At 26.0% G+C, this 26,231-nt stretch overlaps 5 protein-coding genes across 5 annotated transcripts; 1 reads left to right on the forward strand and 4 right to left on the reverse strand.

Annotated features, from left to right (window-relative positions):
- Positions 1-382: 382 nt before the first annotated feature.
- Positions 383-2,405, reverse strand: OCT59_020931 (uncharacterized protein; the record flags this gene model as incomplete). Its single annotated transcript, XM_066149506.1, has 8 exons — positions 383-426; positions 498-560; positions 628-675; positions 822-869; positions 947-988; positions 1,070-1,227; positions 1,708-1,904; positions 1,971-2,405. The coding sequence occupies 8 exons, from the start codon at positions 2,403-2,405 to the stop codon at positions 383-385; spliced, it is 1,035 nt and encodes a 344-aa protein (XP_065990404.1).
- A 3,533-nt stretch (positions 2,406-5,938) lies between these two features.
- Positions 5,939-8,220, forward strand: OCT59_020932 (uncharacterized protein; the record flags this gene model as incomplete). Its single annotated transcript, XM_066149507.1, has 1 exon — positions 5,939-8,220. The coding sequence occupies exon 1, from the start codon at positions 5,977-5,979 to the stop codon at positions 8,218-8,220; it is 2,244 nt and encodes a 747-aa protein (XP_065990405.1). The 5' UTR covers positions 5,939-5,976.
- Positions 8,221-11,108: 2,888 nt separating this feature from the next.
- OCT59_020933 (uncharacterized protein) lies at positions 11,109-13,194 on the reverse strand (the record flags this gene model as incomplete). Its single annotated transcript, XM_066149508.1, has 5 exons — positions 11,109-11,114; positions 11,262-11,269; positions 11,337-12,072; positions 12,169-12,832; positions 12,938-13,194. The coding sequence occupies 5 exons, from the start codon at positions 13,192-13,194 to the stop codon at positions 11,109-11,111; spliced, it is 1,671 nt and encodes a 556-aa protein (XP_065990406.1).
- Positions 13,195-20,906: 7,712 nt separating this feature from the next.
- On the reverse strand, positions 20,907-22,508 carry OCT59_020934 (uncharacterized protein; the record flags this gene model as incomplete). The annotated part of the gene is made up of 5 exons (XM_025316539.2): positions 20,907-21,413; positions 21,483-21,655; positions 21,889-21,901; positions 21,981-22,143; positions 22,252-22,508. The coding sequence occupies 5 exons, from the start codon at positions 22,506-22,508 to the stop codon at positions 20,907-20,909; spliced, it is 1,113 nt and encodes a 370-aa protein (XP_025180315.2).
- Positions 22,509-23,607: 1,099 nt separating this feature from the next.
- Positions 23,608-25,631, reverse strand: OCT59_020935 (uncharacterized protein; the record flags this gene model as incomplete). The annotated part of the gene is made up of 6 exons (XM_025316538.2): positions 23,608-23,689; positions 23,836-23,990; positions 24,061-24,179; positions 24,261-24,276; positions 24,479-25,316; positions 25,390-25,631. 6 exons carry the CDS (start codon positions 25,629-25,631, stop codon positions 23,608-23,610), a joined length of 1,452 nt encoding a protein of 483 aa, XP_025180314.2.
- Between the last annotated feature and the right edge of the window lie 600 nt (positions 25,632-26,231).

Genomic DNA, 26,231 nt, shown 5'->3' on the forward strand with positions numbered 1-26,231 from the left:
TAAAAACCTGAATAAAACATCTTATCATATTTGATAAATTCATTATTATTCCTTGTTTATATATGATATTTAATTGTTGAAATTATTATTACGCGATGTTATTATTGCATTTCAAACAACGGTCTGCAAAGTTTAAAATTTAAAATTAATTTATATTATTATTTGGTTTATACGTCATATTTTGTGTATTCCAAAAGAAATTTTGGCATCACTTGAATTATTATATAAACTTTTATAATTGAAAACGTTAATATATTTTATTATTGATATTATTGATATTATATAAACAATATTAAAATATTTTTCCGCCATTGTAATAAAAAAAAAAAAGAAATAATTAAAATTCCCATAAATTTATCTTTTAATAATTTTAATAATAAATTCAAAGATTATTAATATCAATATCAAATTCTTTGGTGATATATTCTATATTATAAATTAAAAAATAAATTAAAATTATTATTCAGATACTGTAAAATTTAAAATATTTTACATACCGTTATTTCGAGGTTGATCTAAATTTATATTAATATCTATTTCGATTTCTTTCGTAATGTAATCTAAGTAATTAGATTTACAGAATAATTAGAATTTTATTTAACTAAATAAAAATGGGTTATCATTTACCTGAATTTTTAGTTTTAAATAATTTTCCCTTTTTAATAATGCTTTGACCTAAATAATTTTTTTAAAAAAAAAGAAAAATTATTAAATAAAATTTTTGTTATTTTTTGTTATTTATTACAGTTGAGGATAAAATAAAAACATTGATCAATCTTTTATTAAAGTTGATGTAAAAAGTCTAATTTTATCATATATACTATCGTCATTACTGTCTTCAACTGAATCATTCTCGAACTTTCTTTTATCTTTAAAATAAATGATAAACAATGGTATTAATAATAACATAAATAACATTAAACAATTATTTTTTTAAAAAAAATACCAGTAGATGCTATATTATTCTCCTGATAATAATAAAATGGATCTATATAGTTGTTCAAAAATAAATTAAAGTCAAAATTATCCTTATAGTAAATATGTATCGTTAGTATCACAAAAATTTTACCAGTTTCTAAGTTAGTGTTAATGGATCGACTTCTTGAACTTTTTAAAGACATTGCGGAATGAATCATACGACTTAAAGGTCTACTCTTATAAATAGCACCTGGATTATTTTTTGCTACAGGTCCAATATCTGATGATTTTATAATTTTAGTTGGATTTCTATAATAATAATTTTCCAGCTCATTTTTCCACATTTCTTCAATTTTCTCTAATATGTCGATAGTTGTTGGTCTTTTCTTTGGATCAGAGTGCCAGCAATCTTTCATTAATTCAATAAATCCTTTAGGTGCATTTGTAACAATTGGTGGTCGTAAACCATCACTTATATCAATAATAAGCTCTGTATCATGATCTCGATCCCAAAAAGGTCTTCTACCATTCGTAAACTCCCACATAATCATTCCGAAACTATATATATCTGAAGCTTCGGTATATTTCTGTCCTTGAAAAATCTCTGGTGCCATATAAGGAATAATGCCATAATTTTCATTTGTATTATCCGTAGATCCAGTTGCAGATTTACTAATTCCCAGATCACCTATATACGCGAAATATTCACCAATAAAGATATTTCCACTATGTAAATCTCTGTGGATAATTTTTGTTTTATGCATATGTTTAAGTCCAATTATTATACACCTTAATTTATTCAACCTATTTTCCCAACTAATATTATAAAAGTCATTACTTATAAAATGTGTCATATCTCCTGATTTATAATATGGCATAATTATCATATAATCTCTGGTAATAGGATCTCGAGTAATTCCAAGGTATTGACTAATGTTCAATTTAGATACGTTGCTATCCGAATAAATCTGATAAAATACCTTGAGCTAATTGAAAAAGTAATTAATTTTTATCGTTACATTTGAAGATTTAAAATATTACTTATAACGTACCTCATTCAGTTCCTTGGATGTAATGTTTTTGGAATCGTTAAGTTTTTTAAGAACAACGGTATAATTATTTTTACGACCATTATCCAAATGATTATTTTTAAACTTAAACCAATCGTAAATTGGACCATTAATCCAGGTAGCTTTATAAATTTTACTAAATCCTCCTTCGGCAATAAATTCAATATTTTTGAGTTTATTATAATAAACAAACTCCAATTCCCCTCCCAGTTCATTATTATTAGATTGTGTATATATGATAAAATCGTCAATAACATTGTTTCCACTTAATGTATACTTTCCACTTCGACATGCGTAACAAAGCTGGTTGCTTTCATCTATTGTTTTTCTTATTTTACATTCATTACATTTTTTATGATCGATGTTGTCTGATACTAAGAAGTCAATTTTATGTTTATAATTAATTGATTGTTCCATTGTATCGACTTTTCCTAATTATTTGAGAAAGAAAATTATCAATATACACAATACGTTAAATATTTTTTCAATAGTAAAAGTTGACAAAAATTAACGAATTCTTTTTTCGGACTCTAAAAATTCTTATTAAAAATTTCTAACCGGAAATGTCAAATAACTGAAAATGAATTTTTAATGAGAAGTCCATAAAAGAATTCTAAGAATTTTATTGTTATGTGGTTCACATGTTTGATTGTTAATTTACTCCATAAAGTATTTAATTTGTTGATCATTTAAGGCCACTCCAATTTAATAGTTTGTTTAACGTACCCCACCCCCCTCGTTTTTGAAAAATTTTTAAAAATAAACAAACATATGTTATATCACGTAACTTACAATAACATCACCGATCTGTATAATATTTAAAAGAATTTCTTTCCAGTGCATTTGAATCTACCAAAGAAAATATTCCCAGTGGTATAATTAATAAAAGTAATATATGTAAACTTATTAATTACATTATCTGTAATAAACCAAGATGTATTTTTAGTAAAAATGCATTGAGTGATAAAGAAAAAACTATGTTCATTTTTAAATGTTTACTTAATTTGACCCCCTCCCCCCCTTCAATTTTTATATAAAGTTAGGACGTTAAACAAACTATTAAATTGGAGTGGCCTAAATTACCGTTATGAGTAAAAAAGATAAACTAAAATTTGACGATTTCATAATGGTCATCACGTGAGGGCAGAGATATTCACGTGTTCGATCATAGAGCCGTGTCACTCATAAAGTATCATGTGATTAACTATTTTCTTTCTTATGAGAAAACAGTACTCATAAATTAGAGATTTCCTTGTTGTCTATATAAAAAATAAACGAAGACCTATTAGACTTATGGTCATTTATAAGCGGCATAGTTAATTACTGGCAAAAAATGAGCATGACAATGCGATAGGGTACATTTTATTATTTTAAATCTTTATTTATCCCTTAATAATTTAAAATGCACAAAAATACAAAATTACTTGCATTCCTTATAAAAAATTTATATTTGTATTCACTTTTTTTTTAATAATGTAATCCTGGTTAGTGTGTCAACTAAGACATCGACCCAATCACACAGTAAATACGTTAAAAAAGCGTACTTTTAAGTCATTGGTTAATCATAACTATTAAGAAATTAGAGAATATTACCCTAACGATAATAGATAGTCCTTTTCATAGTCAATACCAATTATTGACCCCTACACAAATACTTCCATATTCCTGAAGCTTGAAAAACATCAAAAAGAAAGTTTGGGGAACATCGGAATGATTAAATTTACTTCAAATTTAGATTGATTTTTATTTTGATAAATGAATATTTTCAATTTTCAATGAAACTTTAAAATATTCTCACGAAATGAAGAATTCCGTTATCACATATTATAATTTATATTGATTTTTTTTTTTTGACGTAATAATTTGTAACACCCTGTAACAACTACTAGTAATACTTTTATTAACGTGTAATAATTTTAAAATGTTTGCAAGTATTAATATCTTTATTAATTATTGTGTCGCAAACAATTAAATATTTTTATTAATATGTAAAAAATTTAAAATATTTCGCAAATATTAATTTTTTTTTTTATAGAAATTGATATATTTTTTTTTATTAATATTTAATAATTTTAATATATAATATAATACTTCGCAAAACTTAATGAATTATTATTTCGGCAATTTATAATTAATTTCGTCGTACTTTTATATGTTCAATACCGTTGCTCTTTGAGTGGTGTTTGCACAATCTTAAAAACATTTAACAGCGACATAAACACTTCATAAATTTACTAGAAAAAGGTTAGAACCAAAATATGGCCAAAAAACAAAAAATATCAAAAAAAAATTTTTTTGTGTTATTTTGTTAATTTAACGAGTGAATATATCGGGTTTACCACAAATCCCGTTGAAATAAAATCCCGATAGTCACAAATTCTGACAGTTAAAAATCTTGACAGTCAAAATCCCAAAATTTTAAAATAAAAAATTATATAAATTTTCCATAATTTTAACGCAATAACGGGCTAATTTATTCGATATAATACTGATATAATTAAAATATAATCTGTAAATTTTATTAATACCAATGCAAATTTTATTAATATTAATGTAAATTAACTAACGTTACTATATTATTAGTTAAAAGGATTATGTATAGTATATTACTAGATTACTAAACTTAGTAAAACTATTCATTATTTTCTAAATTAGAAATAATTGCATTAAAAAAATTACGTAATCACAAATTCATCTGATCGAATCTCAGACAGGTCAAGATTTTAGATCATCGGATTCTGTGGCTGAAAGGATTATAGACTGTTGATATTATGGGTGTCAGGATTTTTGGGTGATCCCGAATATATCATATATTTTTCAATATTGCAAAAAAAAATCTTATAAAATTTATAAAATTCGTGAGTAGTTAACTAAAATATAAGGTGGTTCCAAAGTAAACTTTTTCTTTGTCGTTTAAATTTGATCATTGATTGTTGATTTTGTGGAACATCAAAATAATGTCACTTCCGTACCTGATCTGCTGGATCTTCAAATTTAGTTAGAAAAATAAATTTCGGTTTTAATATTTTTTATTTTAATATACTGTGAGGTACAATCAAAATTTTATCACAAAAATTATATTTTATTCTAAAATTATTATTTTATTTTATTCATTTGTGTTTTTAATTTTGTCATAGTAACCACAGTTGTAATGTAATAAACACAGTAACATAAACTATTTATTATAACCAATAATTACTAATAATGAATTCCATACGAATATTACATATAAAATGGATTTGGAAAATATCATTGCCTTTGCATATGTATATTCTTCTTTCAGTTATTATTATACAGTATCTTTTAGTGAATTAAATTATCTTGTAAGATGAAATTACCTAGTAAATTATAGCACCAATAATTTTTAAATCAGAAATATTAAAAATAAAATTTTAAATTTAAATAAAATATTATGAGGTGCACCAAAGAAATTTAATATTAAATTCAATTAGAAAACTCTTACTTAATAAATTTCAACATATAAATTACATGAGTATTATGAAATAGCCAAGATTTTTGCAGGTCACGTTAAGATTGACAATAATAGCTGTTTATCTTTTATTGTTTTAGATAATCACGTACATTCATACATTCGTATCACCTTGCATTACAGTGAAATTATTCAAATAACAAATGACAGCCAATTTCGCAAATGATCTACGTCTTTGTTGATCAACAATATAATTTTGGTCCACATTATACTTTAATTTTTTTTCAATTAAATTCATGTGATAAGATATCAACCAATCAAAATTAAAAAGACAAAATAACAAAATAATTATGAATAATAACAAATGATTCTTCATATACTGCATTAGCGCAGGCTTATAAACCAAATAATTAACCGCAGTATGATACGCAATATAATGATTTACTGTATGACAAATAGAGTAACCGTAGCACCAATGTTTTTTGTACTTATATTAAGATTTTATAGCTTTTTAGCTTTGTTTGAATAAAACAAAAAAATTTTCTTTTCAAACCAATAATGTCTTTAAATAACATTTCAAAGGATGATGAAAATTTTTTAAAAAACTTTTTAAAAGGTTTTTATCGTCAAATTATAAATATAGAGAATTATACTAAATATGAAAATATTTTATCAGAATGGATACAAGAATTCCTTATTTATAATGGAAAAAATCCTGAAATAATTTTAAAATTAATGAAAGATCATAAAGAAAATGAAAATTGGTTCTCATGTTTGATAGGATTTTTTTATGAGAGTGATATAGTAAATACTATTACAATTGATAAAAATGAATCTTTTAACTTATATTTATTATCAATTAATAAATATGAAAAAAATGAAAATAATAATTTAACTTCCATGTATCAATTACTTAATATCATTATTTCAAAACATTTATTATCATTATCTTATTATAAAGATATTTTATATAATAAATATTCAATTGCAAAGGAGTTTAAACATTTAGAAAATATGAATACGATGTCTTATTACCAGTTTGAAAATTTTAATGGATTAGAAATAAATTTGTGTAAAGATGAGTTGAATAATATGGAAAAATATTTTGATTTATTAGATAAAAATTCCATTGAACGTAACATTAATAAGAAAGAGTTAGATGATCTTGGTTATTATTATCAATATGGAATAGAAAGAAAGAAAGATGAATTTAAAGCATTTGAATTTTATCTGAAATTAGCAGAAGAAGGAAATTTAAGTGCACAGAATAATTTAGGTTATTGTTATCAAAATGGAATTGGAATAAAAAAAGATGAAAAAAAAGCGTTTGAATGGTATTTAAAAGCTGCTGATGAAGGAGATATATATGCACAATATAATTTAGGTATTTGTTACCAAAATGGAATAGGAATTAACAAAGATGATCAGAAAGCTTTTGAATGGTATTTTAAATCTGCTAAAGAATATTCACAAGCACAAAATATATTAGGTAATTATTATCAAAATGAAATTGGAGTAAAAAAAGATTTAGAAGAATCCATTTATTGGTATAAAAAAGCAGCAGAAAATGGAAATAAATTTGCACAATATAATTTGGGTAAATGTTATGAAAATGAAAAAGGAGTAGAAAAAGATGAAATTAAAGCTTTTAAATTATATAAAAAATCAGCTGAACAAGAATATAAAGATGCACAATTTCAACTTGGAAATTGTTATGACCAAGGAATTGGAACTGAAGTTAATAAAACAAAAGCATTTGAGATGTATAAAATAGCAGCAGAAAAAGAGCATGATATTGCACAGAATAATTTAGGATCATTATTTGTGTATGGTAAAGGTACGAAAAAAGATTATAAACAAGCCTTTTATTGGTATAATAAAGCAGCAAATAATGGAAACAAATTTGCACAATACAATCTTGCGGAATGCTATATATATGGATGTGGAGTTGAAAAAGATGAAACTAAAGCTTTTGAATATTTTAAAAAATCATCTGATCAAGGTTATTTAGACGCTCAAGTTCAACTTGGATATTGTTATGACCAAGGATTTGGAACTGAAGTTAATAGAACAAAAGCATTTGAGATATCTAAAATAGCAGCCGAAAAAGGACATGTAGTAGCACAATATAATTTAGGAGAATATTATGAATTAGGTGTTGGTATAAATAGGAATGAAGTTAAAGCATTTGAATATTATGAAAAATCGGCTAAAAGTGGATATTTAGAAGCAAAATTTATACTTGGATATTACTATGTAAATGGAATTGGAACTGAAATTAATAAAGAAAAAGGTTTTGAATTATATAATGAGGCAACTGGTAAAAGTAGTAATGTTGAAAATATTTTATGTAAAAATGAGGATGAAATAGATGATGATTTGGGTAAAGTTAATTATTGGTATCATAAATCTGCAGAAAATGACAATAAACTTGCATTGTATAAATTAGGGGAATATCATGAATTAGGAAAAGGTATTTGTAAAAATACAATGCGAGCAATTGAATTTTATAAAAAATCAGCTGATCAAGGATTTGCAGACGCTTATTATAAACTTGGACATCTTTATAGTAATAATGGAATTCAATTTGATATTAGTAAGGAGAAAGTATGTGAATTATATAAAATAGCTGCAGAAGGAGGAAATGTTGAAGCACAAAAAAGTCTTGCATCTTTATATGGGCGAGGTGAAGGAACTGAAAAAAATATTGAATTGGCTATTTATTGGTATAATAAGGCTGCAGAAAATGGATGTCAAGAATCCAAAGATAACCTAGATATTTTATTAGAAGAGCAAGAATGAAGTATTAAAATAATAACAACCGTAAATACTTGGTTATCACCCATCTCAAGATGGAATATTTTATTGTCTTTAATTTCATATAACTTTATATTTTATTAGCAATGTATACATTTTTATTAATAAAATTTTATTAAGTAATTCACTTAAAGCTAAAATATTAACGTGTGCTATTTATTACATTTAATTGTATCAATAACTATCTATCACTAGTATGCTTCAAAATAAAAATTTAAAAAAAAATCTAAAGTTCCAAATAATGTAGATCATTGTATTTTATCATTTCAAACTGAAGTTACATAAATTAAAATAAGAATCGCGATAGCAGTTGCTACAAGAATGGGGACAACTGTAACTTGAAGTTTCTTCATATCTTAAATATTTTCTTCATGTTTTTTTTATTCTTGCTTTTCCTTTAACACTTTTACAGCTGATTCGATTTTTGTATGCTTGGAATATTAGCAAGTGGCTTTAATTGTAAGATTAGATTCAGAATGTATAATTTCTTTTTTGGTTATAGTTTAGAATGGTTAAGTTTAGTTTGTTCAAGTTGTTATTCCATAGTTTTAATATACTACTATTCCATCTAAATTACATCATTACATAAATGTTCATTTGAATTAGTAAATTATAAACATCCGATAAGTTTTTAAAACCAGAAATATTAAAAATTAAATTTAAATTTAAATAAATATCGTAAAGTGCACAAAAAAATATTACACGAAAGCTTTTTTTTAATATTAATTCACTAACAATTAATAAATTATAAAATCTACTTACTAAGTTAACTTATAAATTAAGTAATTATCACATAAAATAATCAATATTTCTACAAGAATTAAACTTTAATTGATTGATATATTGAAAAACTTCCCCGGAAAACAAATTTTGAGATATCGATTTTAAATTATAAATATAATGTAGGGGTCACGAATCATATTATACGAAGTTAATTTGGCTCAAGTTCTATAAACTAATTATTAGGCGCAGTGTACGCAGTGATGATCCATCGTATGACAAACAAGTGTAACTGTAGCAGAACTTTCTTTGAATACAATTATTTTTTCTGACGTCAAACATTACAAAAGATGACGAAACTTTCTTAAAAGATTTTTTAAATATAAAAAATTACACTAAATATAGTACATATCATTGATAAGAACAAATCTTTTGAATCATATTTATTATTAATTAATAAGTATAATAAATTCCATGTATCAATTACTTATATTATTATTCAAAATATCTATTATCATTCCACTATTATAAAGATATTTTATATTGTAATAAATATTCCATCGCAAAGGAGTTTAAATATTTAGAGTATGCAAAAAAAGCAAAGGTGATTACAAGATAATATTAAATGAACTATTTGATTGAATAGAATAAATTTCAAACTAGTTTTGTGAACATTTCTTTCTTAAAACTATAATATATTGTACAGATTTATCGTCTGCAAGACATTATATTACAAACTCCCCTTAATTCTGGTCTCGCTTATTTTCTAAATTCAAATTTGGGATCAATCTCGATTACTTAGAAATTAAGAGTTACTTTTTGAACTTTACCTGAGAAACTCTATATAAACTTCTACCGAAATCATGACTATTTTAACTTCTCTTTAAAAAAAGTTTCCATTTAGATTAGTATTTCTAATTTATTCTTAATCCTATAGCCAATTCTTTATTATTGGTATCTTATGCATGTAATAATCAAACAAATATAAATGAAAGTTAGGAAATTCATATTTAAAAAATGCTTAGAAGTATGCTTAGAGTTACATTTGAAGATTACTCAGTTTGTAATAGTTGAACTTATAGTCAACCTTATAATAAGCAGACCACATCGTGTTTAGAAATTGATTTTAAATAAAAATTTATTAACTATGCTACAACAAATAAACTTTATCTTATAACGTTAACAAATTTAAAAAAAATCAAGTTTTACAATAAAGTTATTCAAAATAGGTTCAATTAATTTACTCGAGTTTATATTGCATACTATTCTTTAATAATATTCATAAATATCTATAATATAATTATTTGTATTAATATAATAATAGACGTGCTGCATTTAACTATTAGTCAAATTAATTAAAACTTTATTAAATTTGTCGAGGTGGGATTATACACTATATGACCATATAGATTTGGTTTAGTCCAAGAAATAATGCTGACTTCCCAGACCGAAACCAGATTGAACTGGACCAATCCAATGATGTGAAATTTTAACTTACAATTAAAGAGACAAATTCTATACTATCATTAACACGTATAGCAAATATGCAGTACCTGTTTAAATATACAATAATTATATATTATCGGTTTGACGGTTTGACGGGACCACTCATGCAATTTTTATATTATTATGCTAATACATAGAAATATGAGATAACCGACCTAAATAACAATTATGTAAAATCTGCATGAACTTATGAGAATAACTGATAATTTTGAATAAAAATAAACGTAGCAACGAATAAATAAATATAGTAAATATACTTTTTAAGTCGTATTTTTAGAATATATAATCATGGTACACTAATTCGATTTTAATCGAACCAAAACATTATCATCTACTCGACCAATGATTAATTATACTTTATTCAATTAAGAATCTATACAAATTATACTATTATAGTTTATATGAAAAATTATGGATATTTTATTTATTATATTGAAACCTGTTAATATATTTTTTAAATTAATCACTGAAATATCAAATAAAATTGGTTTTTGTATAGATACAGTATATTGATAAGATACAAAATTTACAGTTATGCTCAAACAGGATCACAACATAAATGAATTAGCAGTTCACACAGTTTACTTGTAAACATGCTTTTTAACCGAGTGTTTTATCATAAAATAAATACTGTGCAGCACTAACATTTAATTCTTCAAATTGTTTAATTTATATTTTTATTGTTTGAATAAATAGTAATTGGTGAATTGATACAATTATTTATTTTAGTTAGGTTCAAAACAATATACTTGAAACTCAAACTGCTATAATTAAAGTAGTAAAATAATTCAAATAATTACTCTAATTTCTTCATTATTTCTTAGGAATTGCTTTTATTTTATATTTCTTATTGCGCTTCGAAACTGCCCACGGACTCGTAGGTGCATTACCCCATAGGCCCCACGAACTAGTAGGTTCATTACCCCATGATCGAGTAGGTTCATTATCCCATGAACTAGTAGGTTCCTTGTCCCATGAAGTAGAAGGTTCCTTATCCCATGAAGTAGAAGGTTCCTTATCCCATGAAGTAGAAGGTTCCTTATCCCATGAAGTAGAAGGTTCCTTATCCCATGAAGTGGAAGGTTCCTTATCCCATGAAATAGTAGGTTCCTTATCCCATGAACTAATAGGTTCATTACCCGGTTTATTACTCCATGAACCCTTGGGAGGTGCATAATTGGCTTTATTCCGCTTGCTTGAGATTAGTGTCTCCCATGATATATTATTCCATGAACTAGGAGGTTCATTATCCCATTCCGTAGAAGGTTCATTATCCCATTCCGTAGTAGGTTCATTATCCCATTCCGTAGTAGGTTCATTATCCCATGAACTAATAGGTGGTTTATTACTCCATGATCCCTTGGTATGTGCATAATTGGCTTTATTCTGCTTGCTTAAGATTAGTATCTTCTTAGGAGGTATATTATTCCATGAACTAGTAGGCTCATTACCCGGTTTATTACTCCATGAACCCTTGGGAGGTGCATAATTGGCTTTATTCTTGCTTGAAATTAGCGCCTCACGTGGACCCTTAGGAAGTGCATTATCCCGTGAACTCTTAGGAGGTGCATGATTCCATAAACTAGAAGTTTCATTATGTCGTGATATAGGCTGTAAAATAAAATAATTCAATAAATTTAATTAATACCTCCTTTAAATCTTTAAAGCAAGTTCAAAAAATATAATTTTAATGAAATATTATTATACCTTTCTTTCGTCATCAATAGTCGCAGCAGAAGTCGGTAACAATTCTTTAGGTATACGGGGCTTTGATTTATGATTGATCTTACTATCAGGATGCAAATCTAAAAAGCTTTTTAATAAATCAACAAATAATTCCTCTGGTAAAACTTCCTTATAAGGTAGAATCTTGTTCGAAAATTCTTTAGAAGTTAAATTATGGAATCGTACAAAAGGAATGCATTGTTGTAAGGTATTTTTTAAAGAATTAAAATCTTCTTTTGAATAATTAGAAGGATCTGAAGAAAGCTCAAGATTTTGTGCAAGTCCCCATTTAAGAACATTCTCCCATACTTTAATTTCGTCCATTTGAAGATTATCGCTTTTAATAAGTGATATCAAAATTTTTTCTGGAATTGAAGAGAAATCTATTGATTTGAATATCTTATCTGGGTTTTTGGAAATTAAATTAGTGCAATATTCTTGAAGTTCTAAGAGTGAATCATTTTCAAAACTCGTTTGATATACCAAACTAAAATTTTGTTCTATCCAGCTTGTTTTGTAATTAATCAAAAAAGATTGTGTATAGATAACCAACTCCTGAAGGTTCAATTCACTAGCAGCAACTATGATTTTAATAATATCTAAATTATCATAATTTTTCAAAGATGGTTCTCCGCCATAAATATACCTAAAAAAAAAATAAGATTAATAAAAATATATAGAAATATAAATTCAATATATTTATAAAACGCATAAATAATAAATTTGTTAAATTTATTTTATTATTCACTACCTTAAAATTGTTTGAAAAATTTCAGGTGAAATATTTGGTAATTTAATGTGTACCAAAGTTCCATCATTTTTCTTTTTATTAGTTGACAAAATTCTTCGCAAATAAGAAGAACGATAATTCAATATAACCATATGTGAACGAAATATTTTTACGTAAGGATCATTTCCAACTTCAATAGTAATATCATAATATTCGTCATCATCTAAAATATCGAGTAAATTTTGTGATAATTTTTGTAATAATTTATTATCATCCATTTTTTTTTTAAAAAAAAAAAAAAGTTGTCGCAAGAGAAAAAGAAAACTTGCCTTATATGTAAATTTTATGTTACTCAATTTTGGTGTGAAAATCGGAAAAAAGGTTTTCCTTTTTTTTTTGTAGTACATTAAATCGCATTTTTTTAATGAGAATATCTTTTCTTTTTTTAGATAATGCCGACCAGAGTGGCATTATGCATCTCCGACCAGAATTAAGATGCGTAAAGCTACTAATAGTAAATGTGCGCCGATCACTTGTTACCATTTGCTCGGGAAATCCTGTAAAAAATAATGCCTAAAATCCATAAATAAATATATAAATTAGCCAATAGTAATTATGATCTGTGTTTATAAAAAAAAGATCATAATTTCTATTGGCTATTTATTTAGAATTTTTAACCATGCTAGGATTGAGATTAGAACTATTAAACATCAATAAATAAATAAATCATGATCACGTCCCTGGCCCTTGACCATAGGGTCTCTGGTCCATGAGCAAAGATTTGTAATTTTGTATACAATGCAACGTACATAACAATCAAAGTTGTCGATGAGACAGAATATGCAGTTTTATCACGTGCTATAACTAATGATGCTGTTTTGTTAAAATAGTAGAAAATTCTAAAGTGATTTATTTTATAGAAGAGGAACTATTAAAGTTTCCTTACATGATAAGATAATCATAGGATATTAAAAATTCCTTAAATCATTTGAAAAGTTTCATGGCAGGTAATATATTTATTTAATAACTAATTTGTACCAAAATTTCTCTTTATTATCAATTGATAAAATTATATAATAATTTTTAATGGTTAATAGTAATATCGAGTAATATCACAATATTTGTTGCCATAAATTTAAAGTGAATCTTTTTATCATTTATTTATATTAGGATTAATACTAAGAGTGATTAAAAAATGTCGTAAAGGAACTAAGTATTATATACAGAAATTTGATGTTACATAGAATTAAAGCATAAGCATTTACTACCATTTCTAGAGAAAACGCTTTTTTCCGTATTTTTTATTCTTTCGTGTAGAACAAATCACAAACTTATCAAGAAAGAACATTTTCGATTCAAAGTCTGATCTTCTATCTTGTCTCGACTTATAGCATAACTTTAAATTAACTATTTTTTTACCACTTTATTTTTAGCAGGCACCATTACATCTTTAGCTTTATTTATATTTTATTTTTGAGAATTGACATTAGAAGTTGAAGGTCCTGGATAACATGGCGTAGAAGGAGACGGGAATAGGGGAAGTGACCGAACAACGAGTTTTTTTTAGCCATACGGGGCATTGATTTATGATTTAGCCTGCCATCAGGATGTAAATTTAAAAGGAATTCGCTTCCTATAGGGTAGAAAACTAGGACCCAGAAATATATATAAAAGGGTCAGGTTTGAGTTTGCGTATTTTGAACTAAAAAAATCATGAAAATCTTTCCTTTTTTAGATAATTTCTGATAATGCCGGTCAGAATTTTATTTCCTCTTATAGTATCTGACTGACATTATCATAATTCTGGCCCTGAAAAAATGCGTACAGCTCATAGTAAAAAATTTTTTTCATCACCTGACCCCTATATATATATTTCTGGGTCCTAGAAAACTATCCAAAAATTATTTAGAAGTTAAATTATAAAATCGTACAAAAGGAGTTCATTGTTGTAAGGTATTTTTTAAAGAATTAAAATCATCTTTTGAATAATGAGAGGGATCCAAAGAAAGCTCAGGATTTCGGGCAAGTCCCCATTTAAGAGTATTCTCCCATACTTTAATTTCATTCACTTAAAGATTATCTCTTTGAATAAGCGAGATCAAAATTTTTTCTGGAATTGAAGAGAAATCTAATGATTTGAATATCTTATCTGGGTTTTTGGAAATTAAATCAGTGCAATACTTTTGAAGTATAAAGAGAAAATCATTTTCAAAACTTGTTTGGTATATCAAAATAAAATTTTGTTCCTTTTGTAATTAATCAAAAAAGATTGTGTATAGATAACCAACTCCTGAAGTTTAATTCACTAGCAGCAACCATGATTTTAATGATATTTAAATCATCAATTTTTCAAAGATGGTATTCCACCTAAAAAAAAATTAATGACAGATAATTATTTACCGATTAAAAAATTTAAAAAGAAATATGAATTCAGTATACAGTTTACCCTCACTATAGCGAATCTCATGATGGGCTGGAGATTAAAATTTGTTATAGTGAGAATTTACTATACTCAGTATACTGAGGGTCATTTAATTATTTTATTATATGTAAAAAAAAAACCTGTACCTGAACTTTTCTTCATTATAGCAAGTTATTCACTATATAAAAATTCGCTATAGAGAGGGTGAACTGTACTGTATTTATAAAATTCATAAATAATAAATTTGCCAAATTTATTTTATTATTCTCTCATATGGGCGGATTTGATTCACAGGATAAAATTGCTTTATTGCCTCATTGGTCCTTTTGCGTAATACTAAACTGATCAGCAAACATCAATTGAAAAATTTTTTTTTTTTGAACTTGCCAACGTTAAAAAAAAAATATTTTAAAAAAAAACCGTGTTTTAACCTATCCGACATAGTTACAACCCATCTGACTTAAGGTATGTCAGTCTGTGAGTTGTATGAATATTTAGTGCTGGAGTTTTTTTTTATTCTATTGGCTAGTTTTCTATTTCTTTTTTTTTTTCTTTTTACCTTTTAGATCTAAGAAGTTTTTTAAATAATATTGTTCTAAATTCTCCCTTTTTGCTTATATAGGTTCATTTGAGAAGACTTATTGTAAAGATATCTTGAAAGTGAATTTTTGAAAAGAGTTTAGGTGGTTATCTTTGTATTTCACTATTTTTTTGTCACAAGTGTTGAGTGTTCAAAATGTTTTATGTTTCTTATTATACTTAAATTTAAAGTATTATAAATACTGTAATAGATTAAATTTATAATTTAAAGATCAATTTTTTAGTTTTAACTTGAGACTTGTATACTACTTGTGTACTTTTTAAAATTAGAAATTAAATTAAAAAGAAGCGAAAGTAAAAAAAAAATTTTATTGAAGTGGCTTAGTGTTATCATATGATGTTACACTGATCTACATATCATAAATCTGGCCAAAATTATGTTAATTCTGGCCAAAATTAAAATCGTATCAAAATTGATTTTTTTTAATCACACATCTTTATGGATATTGTGCAATGCATCCTCAACTTTGCTGCATAATGCGAAAAATTCAGCATATTTAGGTGATGAAACAAATCCACCGATATGTAGTCTCTAGCTACCTTAAAATTGCTTGAAAAATTGCAGATGAAATATTTGGCAATTTAATTTGCACCAAATCCCATTATTTTTCTTTTTATTAACTGACAAAATTCTTTGCATGGTAATTTAAAATGACATATGGTCAAAGATGGTCAATGGTCCTACTCATAGGACTAAACCACGGTTCTGATTATTTGTGGCGCAGTAGAACCATTTTGGGGACCAACCTAGTAAGACCATAAATTTTTTTTTTTTATTATTACTCTAGTAAATGTTTCTTGTATTAAACAAAAAAAAATAATATACTTATGCTATATACTAAGAAAGTAGTACCTACTGACTATTTTTTTTTTATATTTTTAATTTCTTTATTTTAGATTTCTTTATAGTCACATTCTTACTACCTAAAAAATGTTATTAAAAAAATAAATAAGTATTAATAATATTGATCAGTCTTTTGAAGACTGCGGTCCTAAAAAAGACCATCGGTCTTGTTGATCCATCAGAACCGCAAAAGACTGCAGTCTTACGCGGTCCATGTAGGACCAGAGAGACCAATGGTCTTTAGGACCGATGACCATCTTTACATATTGTTACTATCGATTTGCGTCGGGGTCACGTGATAGTAACAGAAATTCGTGTCACGTTTATCGTAAAATAAAATGAAATAAAGTATATATGTAAAATTAAGAGTTATATGTATGATTTTAAAGTGTATATTTATTCAATGTAAATAATAACTTAAAATAATCAAGCAATACAATAAATAAATGCTAATACATAATAAATTTCATAAATAATATCAGAATAGAATATTGCTGCCTCTGCCGGCGATCTGCAACATTACCGAATAAACTATACTAAAATTTAACACTAAATAAACCTTAATTATCCCCTATCCCCCACTGTTCGCCCGCTCTATATATACTGTTCGAAAATTCGGTATAAATTATACTACGTATAAGTTAAACTTCGTATAAATTATACCAAGTATAAATTACACTTAGTATAAACTATACAAAGTATAAGTTACACCGTTACACTGCGGATCGCTGCTAATTTCTTGAACTTTCCATGTGGCGCAGATCGCGTAACAATATGGTGCTGGAAGTCTATACTCAACAATAAAAATGTAACACCTAAAAATCTTTCAACTCCTTAAAAAAAATACAATTTAGAAAAAATAAACTGGTAACTTTATTCTTTGAGGTAAGCTCTATTAAATTACCAGTCAGATTTTTAAAAGAAGATCTACATAAAAAGTTATAAGCATTTGAAATTGCATGATTTTCATATGATTGGTCAAATTTGAAACAAAATATGTTGGCCAGAATTTATGATTTGGGCCAACTTCATGCATTGTGATAATGCCAGCCTGAATTATCATAATATGAATCAAATGTAATTCTTTTAAAAAAAAAAATTTTTATCAATATATGACTTTTATGAAATGGTAGTTGTAATTTTATTCTGAAATCTACTTTTTCTTATGTTTTATCTTTTTTGTAATAAAAAATTTTCAAAAACCACATTTTATTAGTACTTTACACAAGAATTCTGGCTTTTTATTGGCTGAATTCTGGATCATGTGATATAAAATCGGCTCAGAATTCGTCATAATTATCTAAAATCTTAAGTAAATTTTGTAATAATTTTGCAATAGATCATTATTATCCATTTTTTTTTTAAAAAAAAAATAATCTTAAATGTAAAATTTAATGTTTCTCAATAGACCTGTTCAATTCTGATAGATTGGATTTTAATCAGGTTTTAGGTTGACAAGTATTGGATTTTGCCAAACAAAAAATAAGTGACATTTTTTGATCATAAGCAAAATCAAAACGGGTTAATTGGTTATTGTTGTTGATCACTGATCTACTTACTTAACTGTATCATCCGGCTTTCAGATTAAATTGGACAAATCCATCCCTAAATACAAAAATTATAAATGTACAAGTGGTTTTGTAATTTAATAACGTGAAATTTGATTTCATTAATTTCATTAAAAAAAAAAATAAATAAATTTTACAGGAATATTTTATAATTGATTAATCATGATAACTTGATCGATCAAATTATTGATCAACCTTTAGTATCATAATATCAAAAAAACATTCTAATAGATTTAAAAAATCATCAGTTTTTATTACTATAGTAAAACCCGTAAAAATATTTTAATATTAAATAATAATTAAAAACTTTTTCATATACCAGATACCATAACATATAAATGATCCAATTAACGCCTCGCTAGCTTATTATGTTTTAATTATAAGTAAATGATTGTTAAATAAGTAAATTAAAGAATTTGTTTGTATTATAAAAACTATATAAATCAATTTTATTACTAGGTATAGAAATTTACAGTTATGCTGCTTATCATGAAGAATTTTATCACAGATATAGATGAATTAACAGTTAATTCACCTGTAAATATTTTTTTAATTGAAGTTTATCATAAAGTAAATATTACTTTTATTTAACAATTCAAAGTAAGCTTAATTTATCTTTTTATTGTTTGGATTGATAGTTTGATACAATTATTTATTTTAGTTAAACCTTATAAAAAATTTTTCAGAAAAATGATCATGTGTCCGAGTTTCTTCAGAATAAAAACTAGAAAGTGATCATTTATTGGAGTTTTTCCAGAATTTTTTTTTATGGAGAAAAGGATTAAAATCAAAAATACTTGAGACTCAAATCATCATAATTAAAAAAAACTGTTTTTCTTTTATGCTTTATTTCTGAATCCCATTAACTAGGAAAAAGGTGCTGCATTATCCCATAAACTAAAAATTTTAAGCATCTCACTACTTCATGAGCTAGGAGCTTTAAATTATCTTACACACATAAAAAAGAAAAACTTTTCACCACTCCAGAATATGAATTTTTTCAATATCGTGCTACAGTGACACCTCTCTAAGTGCACCCTCCTTGGGACCATAGTAAAAAAATAGTAGAATGTGCACTTAGAGAGGGTGTGCATTTATAGAGAGTAAAATATTAAGAGCTCTTATAAGTTGGGACCAGGTCCACCGTGCACTTAAAGAGAATTTATATAGTACGTGCACTTATAGAGGGTGCACTTATTATAGAGGTGTCACTGTATTCATGTAGCAAAATATGCATATGAAATATTATCAGACAGGGAAGATGTCATATAATTTTTGAACACTATAATAAAATTTTTAGTTTAGCATGTCCTTTAAATATATAATATATGTATAAAGTTTAAATTTAATCAATAACGATTTTCAAATTTTAATTCTGGCCAAATTCATAATGCCGGCCTAAATTTAAATAAATTTGAAGAAATACAGGTCAATGAATATTATATTTTATATACAATATAATACTTTGATTTAAAAAGTAAAATAAACTTATTGGCCATCCCTACAATTTCATTAAAAAAAAATCATTATTCAAACTGAGTTATCAAGAAGGATCTTCATTTGAAATTAACGTTTTAAAAACTTATACCATTATGTAAAATGTTAATACCTTCATGTATATTAAATTAAAAAATTACAATATTTAATACACAGATAGATTCGATCCTGCTGAACAACTTTTACTAATGCACAAAGGCGATTGTCATATAACCAATGTACTCAAATTATGCTCTAAAGTTACAAAAAAATAGAAACATAAATAATAAATGTTAGTTGCTCTATACATACCAATTAAATTCTTATGAAATTTAAATTGCATGTAGATTTCCTCGCTGAGCAACTTTTACTTAATACACAAAGGTAATTTGTCTTATAATCAAAATGCCTAAACAGAAAAAATAATAAATTTAAAGTTATTATTTCATATAAGTTATCAAACATTAAATGGAATATAATAGATACAAGTAGTTTTAGCTCTGTTGAACAATTTTTATTTAATATATAAGAGTGATATGCTTATGTCAAAAATACTAAAACTGAACTTTAAAAAATTTTACATATATTAAGAACATTATAAATTTTTGATTTTTTAAAGGCTTACAAAATCTATCTAAATAACCAACATCAGAAGCTTAGAAATACTTTCTTCTCTCGTAAAATTGCATATATTTCTATTGTTAAAACTACATTTTCTTTCCTACCTTTAAAAGAATCTTAAAAAAAGTATGTTTTTTTAAATAAACTTTATATATATGTGAAAAAAAATTTTTAATAGTAAAAACGAAAAAATAATTTAAAAAACTGATAGAGCACATGATAATTTATTAAATTACTTTATTTAGCATTTAGTACAGCACAGAATATTAAAATTGATGGTTAATTATAAAATGAAGTAACCTAATTAAGGTTACACAAAATTCTTTATACCTGTCTGCTGTTATGAAATGATTACAAACATTATCAATCAGCATTTCCATGGTAGACTTGAAGGGAATTTCATTCCATGAAGTTGGCATTTTGGACTTTACGACCTTACTCCATGAACTGCTCCTTGAACTATTTTCTTTTGAACCAGTCATCGTCATCTGATGAAATTGGATTTAGGTTGGACTTTGCGACCTTACTCCATGAACTGCTCCTTGAATTGTTATCGTCCAATAAAATGGACTTTGGTTTGGACCAGCCATCCAATGAAATTGGACTTAAGTTGGACTTTGCGACCTTATTCCATGAACTGCTCCTTGAACTGTTATCATCCAATAAAATGGACTTTGGTTTGGACCAGCCATCCGATGAAATTGGACTTGGATTGTTTGCGATCTTATTCCATGAACTGCTCCTTGAACTGTTATCATCCAATAAAATTGATGAAATTGGCCTTGGGTTGGACTTTTCATCCGATGAAGTTGGCCTTGGGTTGGACTTTGCGACCTTACTCCATGAACGATTCCATGGGTTGGGCCTTTCATTCAATGAAATTGGTTTTGGGTTGGTCCTCCATTCATCAATGTGACCTAATGAAACGGGCTTTCTATTATCCCATGAAAAGGTTGAGTTTTCAATCTTAAAAGTAAATTAACAAAAATAAGTAATTCATTCATAATTTTAAATTAAACAAAAATGTTATTATACCTTTCTTTCATCATCAATAGTTGTAGAAGTTGGTGTCCCTTCTTTAGCTATACGGGGCTTTGATTTATGATTGACCTTGCTATCAGGATGTAAATTTAAAAAGTTTCTTAATAAATCCGTAAATAATTCCTCTGGTAGAATTTCCTTATAAGGTAGAATATTATCTGAAAATTCTTTAGAAGTTAAATTATAGAATCGTATAAAAGGAATACATTGTTGTAAAGTATTTTTTAAAGAATTAAAATCATCTTTTGAATAATTAGAGGGATCTGAAGAAAGCTCAGGATTTTGTGCAAGACCCCATTTAAGAACATTCTCCCATACTTTAATTTCATTCATTTTAAGATCATCAATTTGAATAAGTGAGATCAAAATTTTTTCTGGAATTGAAAAGAAATCTAATGACTTGAATATCTTATCTGGGTTTTTGGACATTAAATCAGTACAAAACTTTTGAAGCTCCAAGAAAGAATCATTTTCAAAACTTGTTTGATATACCAAACTAAAATTTTGTTCCATCCAGTCTGCTTTGTAATTAATCAAAAAAGATTGTGTATAGATAACCAGTTCCTGAAGGTTCATTTCACTAGCAGCGACCATGATTTTAATGATATCTAAATTATCATAATTTTTCAAAGATGGTTCTCCGCCATAAATATACCTAAAAAAAAAATTAATAATCATTTATGATTAAAAAAAGTATAAATCCAATATATTTATAAACGCATAAATAATAAAATTTGTTAAATTTATTTTATTATTTTTTTACCTTAAAATTATTTGAAAAATTTCAGGTGAAATATTTGGTAATTTAATTTGTACCAAAGTCCCATCATTTTTCTTTTTATTAGTTGACAAAATTCTTCGCAAATAAGAAGAACGATAATTTAAAATGACTATATGTGAACGAAATATTTTTACGTAAGGATCATTTCCAACTTCAATAGTAATATCACAATATTCGTCATCATCTAAAATATCGAGTAAATTTTGTGATAATTTTTGTAATAATTTATTATCATCCATTTTTTTTTTTAAAAAAAAAAAAGTTGTCGAGAGAGAAAAGAAAATTGACACCTTATATGTAAATTTAATTAAATTTAATGTTACTCAAAATTTGTCTGTAAATCGGAAAAAAGTTTCCCCTTTTATTATAGTACGAACTTTAAGGATGATCCGATACGAACTAATTTTTCATATTCATTTGAAATACAAATACAGACAGAAGTCACAGAACAAATTTAAAATAAATCATGGCTTCATCACGTGATTAACGATTTGTGATTCGATAGGAGAAAATTCTATAATAATTTTTTATATAAAAGAGAACTATTAAAGTTTCCTTTCAATGAATCAGATAATCAAAGAAATTTATATAAAGGTATTAAAAATTCCCGTTAGCTAACGCAATTTATTAATTTATTAAATTACGTCATTCAGAGATAATTTCAAAATTATCAAATGTGCGTTGGATAATACTTGACGTTAAAATATCGCTTGTTTGATACATCAAATTATACTTTACTCTATCTTTTAGTCAAAAAGGATTATATAGTATATAACTAAACAATTCCTGAAGGTTTAGTTTATCATCAGCAAACAAGATATTTAAATTTTTAAACGATATATAAACTATCTTAATATTTCTAAGATAGCTTTCCTCCATGAATATATCTAAAAATAAAAGTCGCAGTTGAAACATAAAATTTATAAGACAACAAATTATATTCACAAATTTTATTTATTTTAAAATTATTTAAAAAGTTTTACGGCAGTTAATCTACTTAGTAATTAATTTGTACCAAAATTTCTCTTTATTAATTGATAAAATTCTCGCACGAAATATTTAATTAATATTCGTCATCATAAATTTTAAGTATTTTGTGATAAAGTTTTTATATTAGATTAATGTAAAGTGTATGTCACCGAATTTGTTTTACATAAAAGCATTTACTACTATTTATCGAGGAACCACTTTTTTTTTATTCTTTCGTATAAATAAAAATAATAAAAATTAAAAATATTTAAATACAAAAAATATAATCCTTTTTTAAAAATTTAATTTGCAAATATTTATAATACAAATTTTAGTAGACATAATTCCTACATTATATAAAACTGATGGCTAATCGGCATCTTTTACCATAATATCACACCAGACTTTGGATCCAAATTGATTGTCCGTACCGTCTGACAATTTCCAGTATCTGTAAAAAGTTAAAAATAATATTAATATAAGCTTATGAATTATTGGTCCATTAGCTAATATTATTTTATTATAAGCGTCTAACACCCCTAAAATATTAGCTAGTATATGGTACTGCCCTTAGAAAATAGTTAATATTATACTGACGAAACGTGTTTTCCATGGTCAGAAGGCGCTTGGAGAGCAACAGAGATATCCACACTTTTACCAACTTCAACAGATCCAATGCGGATTCTTGGCGTTATATTGAACTCGAACATACGATCTCCGTCAATGCAACGTAGTACTGTTTCATCAGGCCACTAACGTTTAAAAAATATCAAATATTAATTGATATAAATGTAATTAAATTAGAAAGTTACATCTACTTACAGGGAAACGGCCGTTATTAGACAGTTTCCAGGTCTTTTCAAATTTAGCCTGTGGTGCGAGAATTGTTCCATCTTGTATGTTTACATCTTCAATAAATTGCGAATCAAATAACTTCGGAGCTGTTAGTTGTTTAAGAAAAAAATTAATAAGCTTAATGTCGAATGCTTCATAAATTTCAAATAACATAAATCAAACTTAACTAATATCTTGTTTAAACTAAGAATTTTCAAAGTGAAAAAAAAAATAGAATTAATTCAAATATTATTGCAACATAATTTCTTGTATTTGTTGATAAATTTACCTTTTTAAACATAATTTCAAATAAAAATAAAAAAGAATAAATAAAATAATAAGCAATTTATAATTTCATAATTTAATGTAAAATAATTTCTCAATAAAATTTAAATTATATCGTTACCCCTCTTCCTCTTATATGGTTGAGTTCGTTAGGTTTATTAGAAGATGCTTTCTCTTCGTTACAATTTTGATTCTTAGGTAATAGTTGTATCCGAGTAGATAAAGGATCAGTTACTTCTTTAACCTTATTTATATTTTGTTCCTGAGAATTGACTTTAAAAGTTGAAGGTCCTGAATAACATGGCGTGGAAGGAGACGGAAGAGAGAAAGTGACAGTTTTTTTAGTCATACACGGTTTTGATTTATGATTTAGTCTGCTATCAGGATGTAAATTTAAAAAGCCTTTTAATAGATTCATATATAACTCGTCTGGTAGGATTTCTTTGTAAGGTACTATATTATCCCAAAATTCTTTAGAAGTTAACCTATCAATCTTAATAAAAGGAATGAGTTGTTGCAAAGTATTTTTTAATATATTGAAATCATCTTTTGAAAAGGTTGAAGGATCAGTAGGAAGTTCAGGATTTTGCGCAAGACCCCATTTAAGAACATTTTTCCATACTTGAATTTCACTCATTTGAAGATTATTACTTTGAACAAGTGAGATCACAAGTTTTTCCGGAGCTGAAGAAGGATCAAGTAACTCAAATATTTTATCTGGAATTCTGGATATTAAATCATTGCAATACTCTTGAAGTTCCAAGAACGGTCCATGTTCAAAACTTGTTTTATATATCAAATTAAAATTTTGTTCCATCCAGTTGGCTTTGGTTTCAATCAAAAAGGTTTGTAAATAGGCGATCAATTCATGAAGATTCAATTCGCCGGCGGCAACCAAGATTTTAACAATATCTGAAGTATCGTAATCTTCAAAAGATAGTTTCCCTCCATAAATATATCTAATAAAAATAAAAATCATTCACGATTAAAAAAAAAAATCGATATATTTTTAAAACGTTAAATTTATCTTACTTTAAAATTATTTTAAAGATTCCAGGTAAAATATTTGGTAATTTAATATGTACCAAGTTTTCATCACTTTTCTTTTTATTTTTTGACAAAATTCTTCGTAAAGAAGTAGAACGATAATTCAATATAACCATGTGAGCACGGAACATCTCATCACCAACTTCAATAACAATATCGTAATATTCTTCATCATCCAATATTCTAAGAAAATTTTGCGATAATCCTTGCATAAATACATCATCCATTTTTTTTTTATAATATAATTGTTATAAAAGACGATTTTTATGAAAGAAAATATGATGAAACGAAGATGCGTTTATATACCGTAGAAAAATTTGGTTAGTTTAAATTTGATCATCAACAAAAGCATTTATTCTTTTGGAAGGACCCCGAAATATACATAAAAGGGTCAGGTCAGAGTTTGCGTATAATGAGTCAAAAAAATCATGTAGATCATTCTTTTTATGGATAATCCCAGCCAAAACAATATTTCCTAATTTAGATAATAACTGAAATTATCGTAATTCCGGCCCTGAAAGAATGCGTATTTTAGACCACTTCTGGACCTGACCTCTACATATATATTTCGGGGTCCTCTTTTGGATATGCTTCTATTTCTCGGAAAAATATTTTTCCGCATTTATTAAACTCATCGAGATTAATTAATTCTCAACTTTTTTTAAAAATTCGATAATAATCGCTATGGTTAAAGCATGTGAGGACGAAGACGATGAAATAATGATAATAAAAGATACGAAATATGTGTCTGAATGATTGTTGGGACATAATGAATTATTGGAATACGGCTACATAATAGATGAGAAAGTAGAAGAAATAAAAAATTT

Source organism: Rhizophagus irregularis, chromosome 3 (genome assembly GCF_026210795.1).
Source record: "Rhizophagus irregularis chromosome 3, complete sequence".
NCBI lineage: Eukaryota > Fungi > Glomeromycota > Glomeromycetes > Glomerales > Glomeraceae > Rhizophagus > Rhizophagus irregularis.